At 44.9% G+C, this 15449-nt stretch overlaps 1 protein-coding gene across 4 annotated transcripts in view; it reads left to right on the top strand.

Moving 5' to 3' along the window:
* The first annotated feature begins 5883 nt into the window (after positions 1-5883).
* The window catches only part of ABHD11 (abhydrolase domain containing 11), a 149895-nt gene continuing 140329 nt past the window's right edge, over positions 5884-15449 (top strand). Inside the window, exon 1 of one of the 4 annotated variants that reach the window (XM_078679504.1) lies at positions 5884-6085. In XM_078679504.1, the coding sequence (XP_078535630.1) occupies positions 5928-6085 (158 nt within the window). In that variant the 5' untranslated portion in view covers positions 5884-5927. Of the gene's footprint in view, positions 6086-6117; positions 6239-15449 lie in introns of those variants that run through there. The other 3 variants (XM_078679507.1, XM_078679506.1, XM_078679505.1) reach the window with 3 other exon arrangements.

The raw sequence follows: 15449 nt of genomic DNA, 5'->3' as shown, positions 1-15449 counted from the left end.
GAACTGAAGAACAAAGTAATGCAATGGCTTACTACACACAGGCCTCTTCCTCCCAATATAACAGGAACTATCCAATATGTCAAAAGAGTCGAGTGGGTGGGTACTCGTTTTAAATCTACAGAGGGTGACTGCATTGTGGTCACCTTTAAATATATAGGAGCAGCGAAATTTATTGCAGACTGGAGGAGCCCTGTGACAAATAGCCTGATCCGTACTATGGGTCTAAGCTATTTCTATCCAGTTCGCTCAGATACCCAAAGGAATAAAACTAAATTTAATTATATTCAAGAAGGACCCTTTATGCCACAGCCAAACTATCAACCTTGGTCGGCCCCTGCTTTACCTCACCAAGGCATACCAGTGGGCCTAGAGCCATACCCTTACACTCATCCTTGGGTAAACAAAACGTATAATTATCAACCAACAGTAATAGCTGATAGACAAGGGTACAGTTTTCATCGTCCATATCATCACTCTAATTTACAGTTTAATGACTATGGGTTTCCAACGGCCAATAGATTTGATGTACTCTATAACCACGACCAACTGGATGAGGTTGATTGACTGTCATCTGACCTGCCTCTTGTCTCATGCCCTGATAGGCAAGATATCTTTGTAGAATCCAAGGCCAACTTATTAACATCCTTGAGTACCCCCGAGGGCTTTTTAGCTAACACTCCCAATATGACGAGATCTAGTTACTTAGCGAGCCCCACAGTGGAACATATTCCTGCCCCTCCTGTATCTGAATTTTGTAGTCTTTCCTTCTCTACAGTCTCTCAATATTCATCTACCGTTACACACCAGAGGATGAATTCAGTAACAAATGTTAGTTTACATTCGCACCATTCTACTAACGTAATCCCTGCATCAACTTCAGATCACAACGACCCCAATTCAATTAAAATACTGTCTTGGAACATTGCTGGACTGGCCTCTAAAGTCAATGACCCGATGTGGGTATCCTTTGTTAAGCAGTACACCATCCTATGCTTTCAGGAAACCAGGTTAGTAGACAGTAATATCTTTATTGAGGGATTTCATAGCTTCTTTGTACATGCATCACCATCGCCCAGTGGTAGGGCAAAAGGGGGCTTAGCAATATTTATTAGTCTGTCACTTAGTTCTGAGATTAACTGTGTGCAGATGGATAGCAAGAACATCCAGATCTTGGTCCTCAGAAAGGGGAAGAAAGGAATAGCCTTGGTCAACTTCTACAATTCCGTTTCTATTCCGAGCGAATGTAACATCGACACTCTTTTACATCATCTAAGTGATAATCGGAAAAAATTGCCCCAGGACAAAATACTCCTTGGTGACTTCAACACGCACATTTGCGGAAGCCCTTTTTTAACACCTTTGGGCTCTTTGGGCTGTGGACTTAAAACAGGCCCTCATTTTACCCACTGCCATCGCGGTACAAAACTGAACACCTTAATGGACACTATGAATTTAACCTTGGCACTATCTTTGAAAGACGACTCTTTTATATTCAAAAATCCAACCTATAAAGGATCTGAGTCAGGTTCTTTCATAGATCACATCCTACTTTCAGCTGGTGTGATCCAACAGGTGCTAAATGTTGACATCCTTGAAAGCATTCACAGTGATCACAACCCCCTACATGTTGAGCTACAATGCGGCCCCTTTGTACTCCGAAAAAACATCAAGGACCCAGGGGCACTTAAGCCGGTAAACAATAGCCGCCGCCTGAAATGGAATTTGATAAACAGTAATAAACTGTATGAGACTGTAATTCAGCACTGTGAAATTGAACTCAAGCTCTGTGCCTCAAATTCCGCTTCTCCGGAATCCATCTTATCTGCTTTTTCAGTGGTGTCTAAAAGGATTGATCAATTGCTGACTGTACCTGTCAAGGGGCCAATTGCCCAATATCCTCGATGGTTTGATCAAGCCTGTTCCTTAGCTAATCGAAAACTAAAAGCAGCTCTCAAGAATAAGCCAAGAGACTCTGCACTTATTAAGGCCCTTCGTGCAGAATACAAAAATGCTCTTGCCTCTCGTAAAAAGTCTATAAAAATTAAAACTTGGGAATCTCTGCTTGATCCTTCAACCTTGGGCAACAGCTCGAAGTTTTGGAGTATAATCAATAAACCACTCTTTGATGACCCGAATGCCGAGAGCCTGGGAACAGCGATACCCGAGAATGACTGGATTTCCCATTTCAGCTCCATTTTTAAGAGTGACGCTCCACAGACCTTGCAACCACCTCATCTTCCTGAAAGTATTCCACTACACTTCACCATCCAAGAAGTTGAATTAGGGATACATGGTCTTTCTAGCAATAAAGCTCCGGGTCCAGACGGTCTTCCACCGGACTTATTTAAACATAACATCATTTTCTGGGCCCCAATTCTTACAGCTGTCATTAATGCCGGGATCGTAGTGGGCGCCCCTAAGTCCTGGGGAGCATCTACTATCATCCCTGTATATAAAAAGGGTGACAGAACAAAAGCGGCTTGTTACAGACCAATTTCTCTGATAAACTCAGTTGCAAAGGTTGTGGGGGGGATCCTTTTAAACCGGCTGAACGCGTGGGCCAAACATAACAATATATTGACCCCCGTCCAGTATGGATTCAGACCAGGTCATGCTACAACTACTCAATGTCTGAATCTATATTTAATCTGTGGGAAATACACTCAAGCCAGAGAAGGAACATTATACATGGCCTTCATGGACCTTTCCTCGGCCTTTGATTGTGTCGACAGGAGTAAACTCTGGGAAGTATTGCAGAATATGGGTGTTGAAAATAATTTGATCAACTTCTTGGCTGACCTCCACAACGACACTCGTGCCAATGTCCGTTACACAAAAGATCTGAAAGTAACGAGAGACTTTAAAATTAACCGGGGGGTCAGGCAGGGCTGTATTTTAGCACCTTTTCTTTTTAACTTATATATAAATGGTCTCGAAGAACACCTTTTAAAAATTGACACGGATTATCCTCGCATTGGGAAAAAGGGTGTGCCGGTTCTGCTATACGCGGACGATGCCGTCCTTTTATCCAGAACAGCACTTGGACTTCAAAAACTATTGGACTCCTTTCTTCAATTTATGACTTCACGTGGCCTGAGTATTAACAACTCCAAATCTTTTGTTATGACGGTAGGCTCAGCTCCGAAAAAACGTTATCCCCTCTCAGTTAACGGGGAAAACATACCGTCAACAAAAACTTTTTCATACCTAGGAGTGCTGTTTGATCACAAACTTACTTGGGGCCCAGCCATAATTAAAAAGAAAGGTGAAGTCCTAAGGACCAACAGCGGGATTATGGATTTTGCACGCAAAATGGGTAACACTCCAGTGTCCGCCGTAATGAAGCTCTACCAAGCAAAAAGCGTGACGGTTGCCTGTTACGGAAGTGAATTATGGGGCTTCTTACCAGCAGACGCCCTTGTAACTCTTGAAAATAACTTCCTGAAACAGGTCCTGAGTTTACCTAAAAGTACTGCAAACTTCTCCATTCATGAGGAACTAGGCACATCGCACCTAGGAGATAAAATTGCTGTCAATCCTCTGCTCTGTTGGATGAATTGTTGGCTCAATCCTTCAATACCACTGACCCATAACATTCTCGCTGAAGCCCTCACCTGGGAACGGCAACTCAAGATACCTTGGCTGAAATACATTAGAAATTGCTGTAAAGATCTGGGCAGGTTGGATCTTTACCTAACATCTCAGCATATTATTAAGAAAGATGTAAACTCTGTAAAGGATATTTTCCTACTAAATCGACATCTTGATAGGGAAGAAATTGAGTTAAAGAAGGCCAGCGTAAGGAGCCATATTTTAACTAAGACTTGTGTGCGCTCTGAACCATATTTATCCTGGAACATATCCAGACATGAGCGCTTCTTGCTGAGCAGATTCCGCTTTGGTATATATCATCTGTTGCTAGCTGTACCGAGCGGAGCCCATAGAGGTCAAGTGCTGCCACCTTGCGGCTGCGACAACAAGTCTCCGCAAGACTTGGCTCACTTTTTATTCCTGTGCACCTTCTATTCGAGACCATGAAGTATGTTTTTAAAACCCTTGCTTAAAAAGTTGAACTTTGTGCAAATTAAGCCAGCACTTTTATATCTTCAAATGTTACATGGCGATAGCACTTTTTTCACTTGTAAGTTTTTAAAAACAGCCCTGAAGTTTAGATTAAGTATGGAAGGTTGATCCCAAGATGTACTGTATCATACAAGTAATTATGTCCCAAAAAAAAGTACACTCATATTGGTTTACAGCATATTTTTTAGTCTTTCGTGATTGCCCTTTTTTATATGTCTGTTGCATCCTTTTTATAAATGAATTGTATATATATGTATTTTATGTGCTTTTATGACTGCACCTGTTGACAGTCGAATAAAGATAATTTTGATTTGATTTGATTTGGCTCTGCTGACTTAGTAACACTCAGTACGCTGAGAAGTTGACAGGTACCACAGTGGCTGTTACAGTCACCAGACCCTTAAAGTGTTAGTGGAAGTGACTATAGTTTAAAAGTGTCAGTGAACAGAGTTCCCAGCTGTAACAGGGCAGGCGGCAGCTCAGATCGTGATTAAGACTGTCACTGCGCACGCCGTCAGAGCAAATTGTTATTAGCATGATGTGTAACACCGCTCTGTCATGTTAGGAAGCGAACACCGCACTTTACAGTGAAAATGTAATGAAACTTTAAACACAGGTCGCCGGCGTAGCCCATCGGAATATACTGAGGCGATCTCTGCTGACGGTGTCTGCTCTAACGACCTTTTTCACTCTGTTTACAAGCCTTACATACAGGATTAGCAATTTATGCCTAGGAGATTACCTCACGGTAGCGAGCCCGAGCCGACGGCAATTGGCGGCCCGTGGCCGCAACGATTCGTGCACTTCCGCAGCAATGCTTGGCCGCATTCTGGCTCAGCTGTACATGCTGCCTCTGGGCTGTTGAGGAACCGGTCAAGTCCGGTCGCGGAACCACTTTACTGCGGGGCGAGCACAGAAGCTCTGCGCAGCTGCCATGACTGTTAGAGTAGAAGAGCACTCACTGCAAGTTCAAATCAGCCGCCTGAGCTGGTGGGCTCTAATCTCATCACCATTTACGGATCAGCCAAAATGAACAGATTGCAACTTCCGCCTCTGAGCGCTCGCACTGCAGGCCGCAGATTCTCATTGGGCACCGATTCCTGACGTAATTCCGCGCCGTCGGATGTCATTAATGTTTAACATTTTAGCAGAGCAGCGGCTAGAGCTGCAAGCTGCTGAGTCATCCCCCTTAGCCTGCCAGGAACAGCTCGCACTGTGCGCTGCTACAGCTTTCCCAGACACTATAGTGCATTAAAGCAGCCTCCAACTTGAAAACTGCGGAGGCGCTCTAATGCGTAACTTTGCATTTCAGTGCGGTGATGCGGATCACCACACTGAAATGCGTTAGTCTACCGCCTGTTGCGATACTTGGCAGGGCTGGATAAAGGCTTTTTTATTATACACAAAGTATAAGATAGGCTACTGCAAAGTGTGCAGAGATTTAGTGTTAACCTTCTATTTCAAGGGTTTAACTAGCCGTGCTGGTAAACTTGCCAGTTATGCTTGTGTATTGTGATCTTGTGTTCATGTAAAGTTCTCTAATGCAAATACAATAAAAAATATACACAATAATCCGTCTGTAGCCAGACCAAAAAACTAACCTTCTATTGTGTGCCTTTGTTTCGTTCTTAAACCATATTTAACCTTAAAAGAACCTGTAGTAACGTGTTTTTAAATGATAGATTTCGCTCCACTCAACATGGCCCCTTGAAGAGTTGGAAAAAAAACACCTTGCGCTCTAGTTGGTCACAGTCCTTACAGTCACGTGACGTTAGGACTCCCCCCCCCCCCAAACATTCAACTCTCCGCGCTGTCACCTCTCTCGCGCACGCGCAGTTGTAGCCATGGGGATGTCAAGTCGGTTGTTGGGCTCTCTGACGGAACTGGGCATGATTAAACGAAGCTTGCAGCCCTTACTATTCCCTTTACTACGCCCTCTCAGAATGGTATCAGTTACAGACAACCACAGACGACGTTACAGCCTAAGCACTACAAGTACAAGGTGAGTGAGCGCAGGACAGATGGATGCGTGGTGACGTCACCGCGCACAGCGGTTCGAGGAGGAGCTGTAAATGCACCTGGGCGGAGCCGATAGCCTTACCAACGGCAATTTTAGGTGCAGGTTAACGCCCTCTTCTTGTGGCCGACTGGAGGCGTGAGTGTTTGTAGTGAAGCACACATAACAGAGGCATACCTTTGCACCTAAAATGTCCGTCTGAGTAGGTAGCTTCTTGCAGTTACTTTTCCTTTGCGGGTTTCCTGAACACCGTGGGTGTAAGTAACATAGAGGATTTGGGAGAGGATGTGGTCTCACTGCCGACCTTAGAGCTGGGAAACCAAGGTTCGAGCTTCGGGGTCGACTCAACATCCTGTGATTTTGGGCAAATCACTTGATCTCCCCATGCCTACTAACGCAAGCATTGGCAATGCCAATCGGTCTCGCTTTTGGGACCCTCGAAGTGTTTAGCTGGAGCATACATGCCAACATTTTGGGACAGGGACGTGGGAGATTTAAAATAAAAAAATAGAACGAAAATTCCCCATTGACTTCTATTGTAGAAAATGCAATTTCAGGCGGGAGACGGCTAAAATAAAGCCATTTATGGCTTGAAAAATGAGTAGTCTCCCACCTGAATCGGGTCAATTGGCATGTATGCTAGAGTTATTGGCTAACGCATCTGCTCAGATTGACCAGGTTCACATATAGCCTGAAGTTGAATTTTAATATCTGCCCAGAGGGGCTGGGCGAGTGTTGCTCTATGTTGCCTGTTTGATGGAGAGCGCTCCTTTTAGAGTCTTTGTAGGGAGCAATCTGTGGCCTGACGCCCGCGAGGTCTGCGTGAATGTTGTTTATCCTCCTTTTCTGTCCTTGTGGGTACTCCCCGGAAATACTCCATGGGGCCATGCGGAGCTCATCTTCCCTTCATCCACCCCCTCCCCCCACACCCGCTGCCCAGACACACCAGTTTATTCTATAAATTAAAGTTTGGGGGTAGAAAACAGGTATCCCAGTGGGCATGGAGTCATTGAGTGACCAGTCAGGGAGGACAGCTGACCAGAGAGCAGGCGGGATAGAGGCACAAAGCAGGCTGTAACAGCGAGTAGGCAAGACTTGGGCACCTCTAGCAAGTAAGATATTGCAAAATGAAGGAGGCAAGAATAGCAGGGAGAGGCGACAGGATTTAAGATAGATAACACAGAAGATAAGTGAGGAACGGGAAGATGGGCACATTAACATATAAAAGGCTCACAGAACAGGAATGGTGACATGAACGCAGAGCAGGCAGATTCATCACCCACCTGCACCTTCCGTGACCCCGCTTGAGATAGCCGTTCCTCCAACTCCTACACACGCCAGCTTTTCCCACTGCAGGGGAATCTGCACAGCACCACCAGCGGCATGATGTCCTTAGCGTCTTACCAGAGCGCACGAGCAGCAATTTTTATCACCCGGAAGCATAACAAGTATGGGTACCGATATCGCTCACCTGCATCCTTGCAGGGGATGTGCTAACTCTACCTCTCGAGGCTCCCTATAGGCTCTTCGTAAGCTCCCTTGGACTCGGAAGATACATCTATCTACGTTATCCTGACACTGACAGCAGCTATAACGAATAGGGTTAATATTTTTTGCCTCTCTCAAAACTTGCGGACGTAAACTTTTCTCTACAATTTTTGAAAGTCTTTAAGGGCCGTGTATGTTCTGAAAGATGCAAACATATTGTCACCCTTTCTTTTGATAGTTTTGGATTCCGATGAAGATTTATTTATTTGTGCATTTGTATATAGCGTGAACTTTACCCAGAGTATCAGAGCGCTTTACAATAGATCAAATTAAATTACATAAGGAATGAGAGTAGCACCTGTACACTACGGCTTCCTGGGGCATGCCTGTAAATGACTGGCACTAAAAACAATAGTATCAAAACAGAGCCACCCAATAATCCCCCAGGGACTGGGTATCGTCAATAACAAGCAAGTTGCCCCGGAAGGAAACATTCACATAATAATTCACTTTTTAGATGGTGTCACATACATGAACACTTAATTATTTGTAATCACAGGGATTGAATGTAGAACAATATAAATGTATCAAAAATATAAGTTTTTAATTCTTATTCCATATGTAACATTTCTCCAAAGTAAATGTCTGGCAACATAGTACTACCAATACCATCATATCACATTTAGTGGTAGTATATAAAACACCTTTCGCATAAAATATGGACATTCAATTCAACCACATTCATGTGAATTAAACACAGTGTATAGTTAAATTAGAATCCAAATGATTTGAATATTTATGCAAAACCGGTGTTGTGCGTCGACGTTTCGGTCCCCGTGGTCTCTTAGATCCTTGGGACCATCTACAGTACAAAACGGTTGCACAAGAATATCTAATATATGAAAACAACAATGATCAACATAAATAATACCCTATGACACAAAGAGAATTGTGTAATCTGCTCACACCAAACAAAAGAACAAACAGTGTCTTAACACCACTAAAACAAGCCGACAGACCAATCACCCTATCACCACAACTGAGTAATTCAAGCTTACTAAAAAGCGGGTGACCTAACCATCCATAGAAGACATGTCTAAATCTAAGTATCACCCAACAAACTCAGGCTACTTACATGTCTCAAAGATCAGACATAGTCGCAATCTGTAAGAGTAAATGACAGTGTCATTGTCCTGCACAGATAAGTTCATAAACCTAACTTTATCACCACTAGAATGGCATTACTCACGTGAAGAACAAGCCAGACTGGTCATCTAAAAAACAACATAGACCATAATCAATAATAAGTCCATAGTTCTTATTCTTCCACCACCACTTGTGGAACACCCATGTGCCGAAAGAATCTTTAGAAAAACTCACGTCACGATAAGCCACAATATAACCTAAAATTACAAAATGTTACACAATTAACACCGAGCGTACGATAAACCAAAGTAGCCACATCTACAATCAACTCGACCAAACAAAGATCGACATCTCCATAGCCGTTTACTTACTTAAGCGGCAAGAGAACTAGCCATGCTTAGTCCCGGAACGCCTAACTGCAAAGTTCAGGGATCGCCGGTCGCGCCATTGAGTCCCGATTAAGACACTGGGAGATTGATGACGTCAATTGATGAAAACGGTGGCGGCCATATTGGAGTGGACCTATACTATATCGCCACCCAGGCATATCCAGCCTAAAAATTACTTTGGAGCACTTTAAAATGTAGCACAAACTAAATAAAGTTACAGCAGTTGTTACAAAACATTATTAATTGCAACAGACCACACTGTGTCTATTGCACCACAAAACACAACAAAATTAGCGAGGCTAGTCGTAATACACGGCGGCCAAAACAGAGGACACTCAGACGAGTGTTCACTAGGCAACCAAATGTAAACTTGTTGGACCCTAGAAAGTCCTGCTCTAAATCTCATGTTTCTGATTTATTGTCAAAGCCTACTGCAACACGGGAAACACTCAACCGAGTGTTCTATAGGTAGCCTAATACCGAATGGTTGGGAAAGTAAGAATTCCTGCTCATGGTCGCATATTTACAGCTCTAATAAACAACATCCAGAGCAAGAAATGCCATGACCACTAGCAAAATGTACAAAGTGTCTATAAGGTACACCATAATTATCTTAAAGTGGCCAATGTGTGCCATTCAATTAAAGAGTTCAGTCCATTATCGACCGTGTTGCAAGACCAGATTCATTTGTTCTCCTTCTGCGTGAGCAGTTTGTCTACATTCTGTCTTCTCTTTGTGCCTTTTACAACTTCAAGAACAAACCATTTCATTTCAGATGGCATGTGTGACAGTTTTTGATAATGTTCAACCAAAGGGGCCGTACTGACATTGCAGCAGATGCGTTTTGATGTTGTAGGATGCGTTTCTTGATTTCCTGGGTTGTTTTCCCAATGTAAATCAGAGCGCAAGGACACTGTATACAATAGACTACATTCTTAGTGAGACAATTCGAATGATGCCTTAGTGTTATAACTCTTCCATTCAAACAACAGCTTTTTGTTATCTCAGTGGTTACACAAGCCGCACAACTAACACACGGATAATGTCCTACAATTGGTGTTAGGCCCCATAAGTTGGTGATGGGGCCTAACACCAATTGTAGGACACTTACATTGGGAAAACAACCCAGGGAATCAAGAAACGCATGCCTCGCAAAGCGTGCAGAGCATGCGCGCTGCAACGTTAGGCGAGACCTAAAGATGAATGTGTCCTTGTGTAACGTAACTGGTGTTCATGTAAAGCGCTCCAATACCTTCGGGTTGAGTTCGCGCTATATAAATCTGCAAAAAAATGTATAAAAATAGAGCATGTGTGTGGTTACCAGTGATTTAGGGTGTCAGTCTCTACCACAGTTATTTTACTACCCAACTGTGTGCATAGGGGCCAGTTTTCCTTGTTTTTATAATAATGTTGTTTCATTGGGCATGCCCCTCCTTTGATACCCTCTGTAAAGTGCTCTGATACCAGATTCGGGTCAAGTTCGCGCTATATAAAAATCTGCAAAAGAAAAATGCAAAAGTGGAAAAACCACTATGATCGTACAGATGGCCCAATCTTTCTATTCTATTCTACATCTTGCCCAGCTACGAGCAGTAAATTCGTAAAATATGCTCAGGTCAGGTGTATTGGATTGTTCAAAATGTTAAGATGACCATGCTGTGCAAGATCTTCGAGTGTGAGTGAAGAATAGTCGAGGATTTCGTGCCATATACAGACCATATCTATAATAGTCTTAAAACAGACTCTCTTATGAATGAATGAATACGGATTTCAATTGCGCATGGCTACCCTACGGCATCCCAGCGCATTTAGGAACTAGAGAACGGTACCACTACTCAAGGAGAGAGAAAGAAAAAGGTCTTCAGCAGCTTCCTGAAAAGGAGATGGTTAGGTTCCAGACGGATGGACTTGGTGAGCCCATTCCACAGATTTGCGGCATGAAAAGCAAAGCGTCGGCCACCCATCCGTGACCGCCGGTTCCTCGGAACCGTCAGAAGATTTTTGTTATTAGATCTCAATGTCCTAGGAGCTTGATAGGGTATTAGCATAGGCAAGATCACCGGAGGGCCATTACCGGTGATCGACTTATGCACAGTGCACATGGCCTTAAACCAGATTCTTTGTTGCACTGGTAGCCAGTGTAATTGAACAAGGGCAGACCGAGCAGAGGCCCGCCTCTGAACATTCAGCAGAAGTCGAGCAGCACTGTTCTGCACTACTTGTAGAACATTGATAGTCCCCTTGGGGCACCCAAGGAGACCACATTGGCGTAGTCGAGCCTTGATAAAATAAGGGCCTGGACCAGCATCCACCTGGCATCAAAAGGAAGGAGAGGCAGAATCTTCCTCATAAGTCTAATTAAGCCATAACAAGTAGCGGCCACCTTGCGAGATTGCACGGAAAGACTAAGGCTGGAGTCCAGCCATACACCCAGGCTCTTAATTTGTTTCTTGGGCAGAGGGGGTGGGCCGAGACAGCTAGGCCACCACGGGTCTAAATTAGGGGGGCTGCATGTCCAAGTAGCATGATTTCAGTTTTGGATCCGTTCAATTTGAGGAAAGAACGATCCATCCATTCGGCCACTTTGGTCAGACACGAGGTAAGGTTCATATCACTCGTGTCACTTTTGCTGAGCGACACCACCAACTGTGTGTCGTCAGCGTAAGTGACCAACTAGACCCCCCCAAGGAAGCACAATGTCTGCCAGGGGCCGCATATAGATGTTAAACATTGTGGGGCTTAAAGAGGAGCCCTGGGGGACATCATACTGCGGGGGGTCTGTTGTGATAAAGCCTCCTCTTCTAAGACCATAAAAGATCTATCGGTAAGAAAAGACTGTAGCCACCTGAGAGCAGTCCCTGTCACTCCCACATCCTGCAGTCTTTGGATTAGAATGCTGTAGTTTACCGCATCGAAGGCTGCGCTGAGATCTAATAAAGTAATAGCAGCGCAGCCTCCGGCATCTACAATTTTCCTCGTCTCTTCCATCACAGCAATGAGGGCGGTCTCTGTGCCCTGCTTACTACGGAATCCCGTCTGAGTGGGATGTAGAGCGTTATTATCCTCAACATAGGCAGCCAGTAGAGCGTTTACATGTTTTTCAGCCAGTTTGCTGATGCCTGGCAATAGAGAGATTGGGCGATAATTGGCCCAATCCCCCGGATCTAAATTTGGTTTTTTCAAAAGAGCCTTAATTCTTGCTTCTTTCCACAGTGGAGGAACCACTCCGGCCACAAGCGAAGAATTGATGACATCCCGGATGACTCGGGAGACAGTCTCTGAAACGGAATTAAGGATCGAAGGGGGTGCAACATCGGACTGGGAGCCCGATTTAAGATTTCCTAGAAGACGCACAGTATCTGATAGAGAAAGAGGGGTGAACGTCACCATCTTAGCATATAGAAGGGGGGAGGGGGATAAAGCTTTGGGCTCCAATTGTGGAAATAGCGAATAAATATTAGCGACCTTAGTGGCAAAAAAACTTGCAATCTCGTCACAGCGCTTTTGCACATTGGTTGGGTCAGGAAGGGAGCTAGGAGGGGTAATAAAGGATTACCATTTTTTAAAGATTTCCCTAGGAGAATTAGAGGCCAACTCAATCTTTTCCTGGTAGTAACTGGATTGCGCCTCTTTGATTTTGTTCTTATACAGCCTAAGTGCAGCTCTATAGTCCGCCTTACTGGAGGCAGAGAAATCCTTCCTCCACTTCCGTTCAGACTGCTTACAGGATTGCTTGAGTCCTCTAAGCTCAAGTGTATACCAGGTTTTCTTATTATGTCCGGCACGATGGGAGAATTCTTTCTTAGGAAGAATGGGGTCCAAAGAGGATTCCAACCAGCTATTAAAGTAATTGTAGGCTTTGATGGGATTAGGACAGGGTAAGGGAATAAAATTATTAAGATTGTTTACCCATTCGGCCACTGGAAGCTTGGACCAGGTCCGACCCAATTTTTTAGACTTCAAAGAGAGTTGTGGCAAATGGAGGGGGGACCAGACAAAAGATAGTAGCGAGTGGTCTGACCAGGAGAACGATAGAAAAATTGGGGGCCGAACTAGCCAGATTTACAGCAATGCCTGGTAGATCGTTACAGAAATTAGCATGGCCTCCTGGGAGGCGTATAAGAGGATTCCCAAAAAAGTACAAGTGGGAGAGAAGTCAATTGCAAAGGATAGGCTCTCACAGTCCAATACAGAGCACTTGGCCAATCTGCAACTATAAATCGTTTTGAGAATGATAGCAATTCCCCCTCCGCGACCGACCTCCCGATCCTGCCTGACCATAGTATAGTTAGCAGGAAGGGCTTGAACAGTATCAGGATCCGAAGCCATGTTAGTCTAGGTCTCCGTAAGAAAGAGAGCATCAGGACACCTCTCTTCTAGCAGTAGATGGATTTCACTCGCATGTTTGGGCAAAGACCCACAATTGAGGTGTAAAAGGGAGAAGGATTTAACATCACCCGTGCTTGGAAGAGAGGGCTCTGGAGGCAAGAGTGATAAAGTACAGTGCGGACAATGATTAGTATCAGCCTCAGCTAGCATGACATGCTTACAAATATCCCCCATAACATCTCTAAGCCTTATTACCATGTCCCTGCTATAACAGATGTTACCCGGGTTAAATTGTACAGAGGTTCCGGCACCTAGCCCCGGACGGGCGCAGACGGGCTTGCCTCTGGCACGCGTCCGGCGCGCTTGCATGTCCCCACTTAAGTACCCTGGGCAGAGAGCCCTGACCCAGCCACTAGAGCGCGTTCCAAAATGGCGCTGACTAGTGGGCGAATGCCTGACCTTTCCTCCTCAAAGATGGCGATGGCAGAGTGTGGGCTAAGATTAAGCCTGCTCGAACAGCGGGTGAAAATGTACAATTTTTACAGTGCAGGTGAGTGGAAGTTATATCGTCTCGTAGTCAGACGAATAGAACAAGTTTTAAAAGAGCAGACCGCTCAAACCTACAATTAAACAAGCATTTACAATGCAATAGGTCTCGGGTTAATTAAGTTTGAGCTATTGGCATTGCTTAATATTGCAACACCAATTGCACCAAAAGTCTATAAATTGTAGGCCAAAAAAATGTGTATTTATTTTTGTAGCAGTGGTGGCATGCTGCGCTTTAGATGAATATGTTTCAAAGTAAAGTGCGCCATACTGCGATTGTTACAATAGTTATTTGTGGATGCGTTAACAATTGATGTGTGCACTGATGGCTGGTGGTGTGTGTGCCTGTAGAAATTGTGCACTGATGGCTGGTGGTGTGTGTGCCTGGTGGAAGTGTGCACTACCGGCTGGTGGTGTGTGTGCCTGGTAGAAGCGTGTACTGACGGTTGGTGGTGTGTGTACCTGGTTAAAGTGTGCACTGACGGCTGGTGGTGTGTGTCTGATGAAAGCGTGCACTGACAGCTGGTGGTGTTTGGGCCCGGTAAAAGCGTGCACCAACGGCTGGTGGTGTTTGTGCCCAGTGAAAGCGTGCACTGATGACTGATGGTGCCTGTGCCTGGTGAAAGTGTGCACTGACAGTGTGGTTGTGTGTGTGGTTGTGTGTGTGTGTGTGGTGGTGTGTGTGTGGTGGTGTGTGTGTGGTTGTCTGTGTGTGTGGTGGTGTGTGTGTGTGGTTGTCTGTGTGTGTGGTTGTCTGTGTGTGTGTGGCTGTGTGTGTGTGGCTGTGTGTGTGTGTGTGTGGCTGTGTGTGTGTGTGGCTGTGTGTGTGTGTGGCTGTGTGTGTGTGGCTGTGTGTGGCTGTGGCTGTGTGTGGCTGTGTGTATGTGTGTGTGGTTGGCTGTGTGTGTGTGGTTGGCTGTGTGTGTGTGTGTGTGCGTGTGTGTGGCTGTGTGTGTGTGTGTGGCTGTGTGTGTGTGTGTGGCGGCTGTGTGTGTGTGGCTGTGTGTGTGTGGCTGTGTGTGTGGTTGTGCGTCTCGAGCTGTGAATCCTTTTAAATAAAAGGAGAGGCGCCTGCACTGGTGCAGTGTGCGCTTCTGGGTAGAAACATAGACACATACTGTCTCTCACTCTCACACACTCTCACATCACATACACACACAAACACACACACACACACACAGACTGTGCTGGGGCAGGGCAAAGGACCTGCCGTTCTTGCCTTGAGACTCCATAGAGTTAGAGCGCATGTCCCCCAGGAGGCACACACAACACAGGCGTGCATGTGCGCCTCGAGCTGGGAATGCTTTTAAATACAAGCATTTGCAAGCTTTGTCCAAGGAAAAGTACACAGGTGATGTCCCGATGTCCGTGCAGTTATTTTACCTGCACCAGAGCTAATAGTACAAGCATTTGCAATGCAATAGGTCTCACATTTGCGTGAGTTTGAGCTA

Source organism: Lissotriton helveticus, chromosome 3_1, assembly GCF_964261635.1.
Source record: "Lissotriton helveticus chromosome 3_1, aLisHel1.1, whole genome shotgun sequence".
Classification (NCBI taxonomy): domain Eukaryota; kingdom Metazoa; phylum Chordata; class Amphibia; order Caudata; family Salamandridae; genus Lissotriton; species Lissotriton helveticus.
The sequence above is the reverse complement of the archived record's forward strand: the minus strand, read 5'-3'. Positions and strand labels throughout refer to the sequence as shown.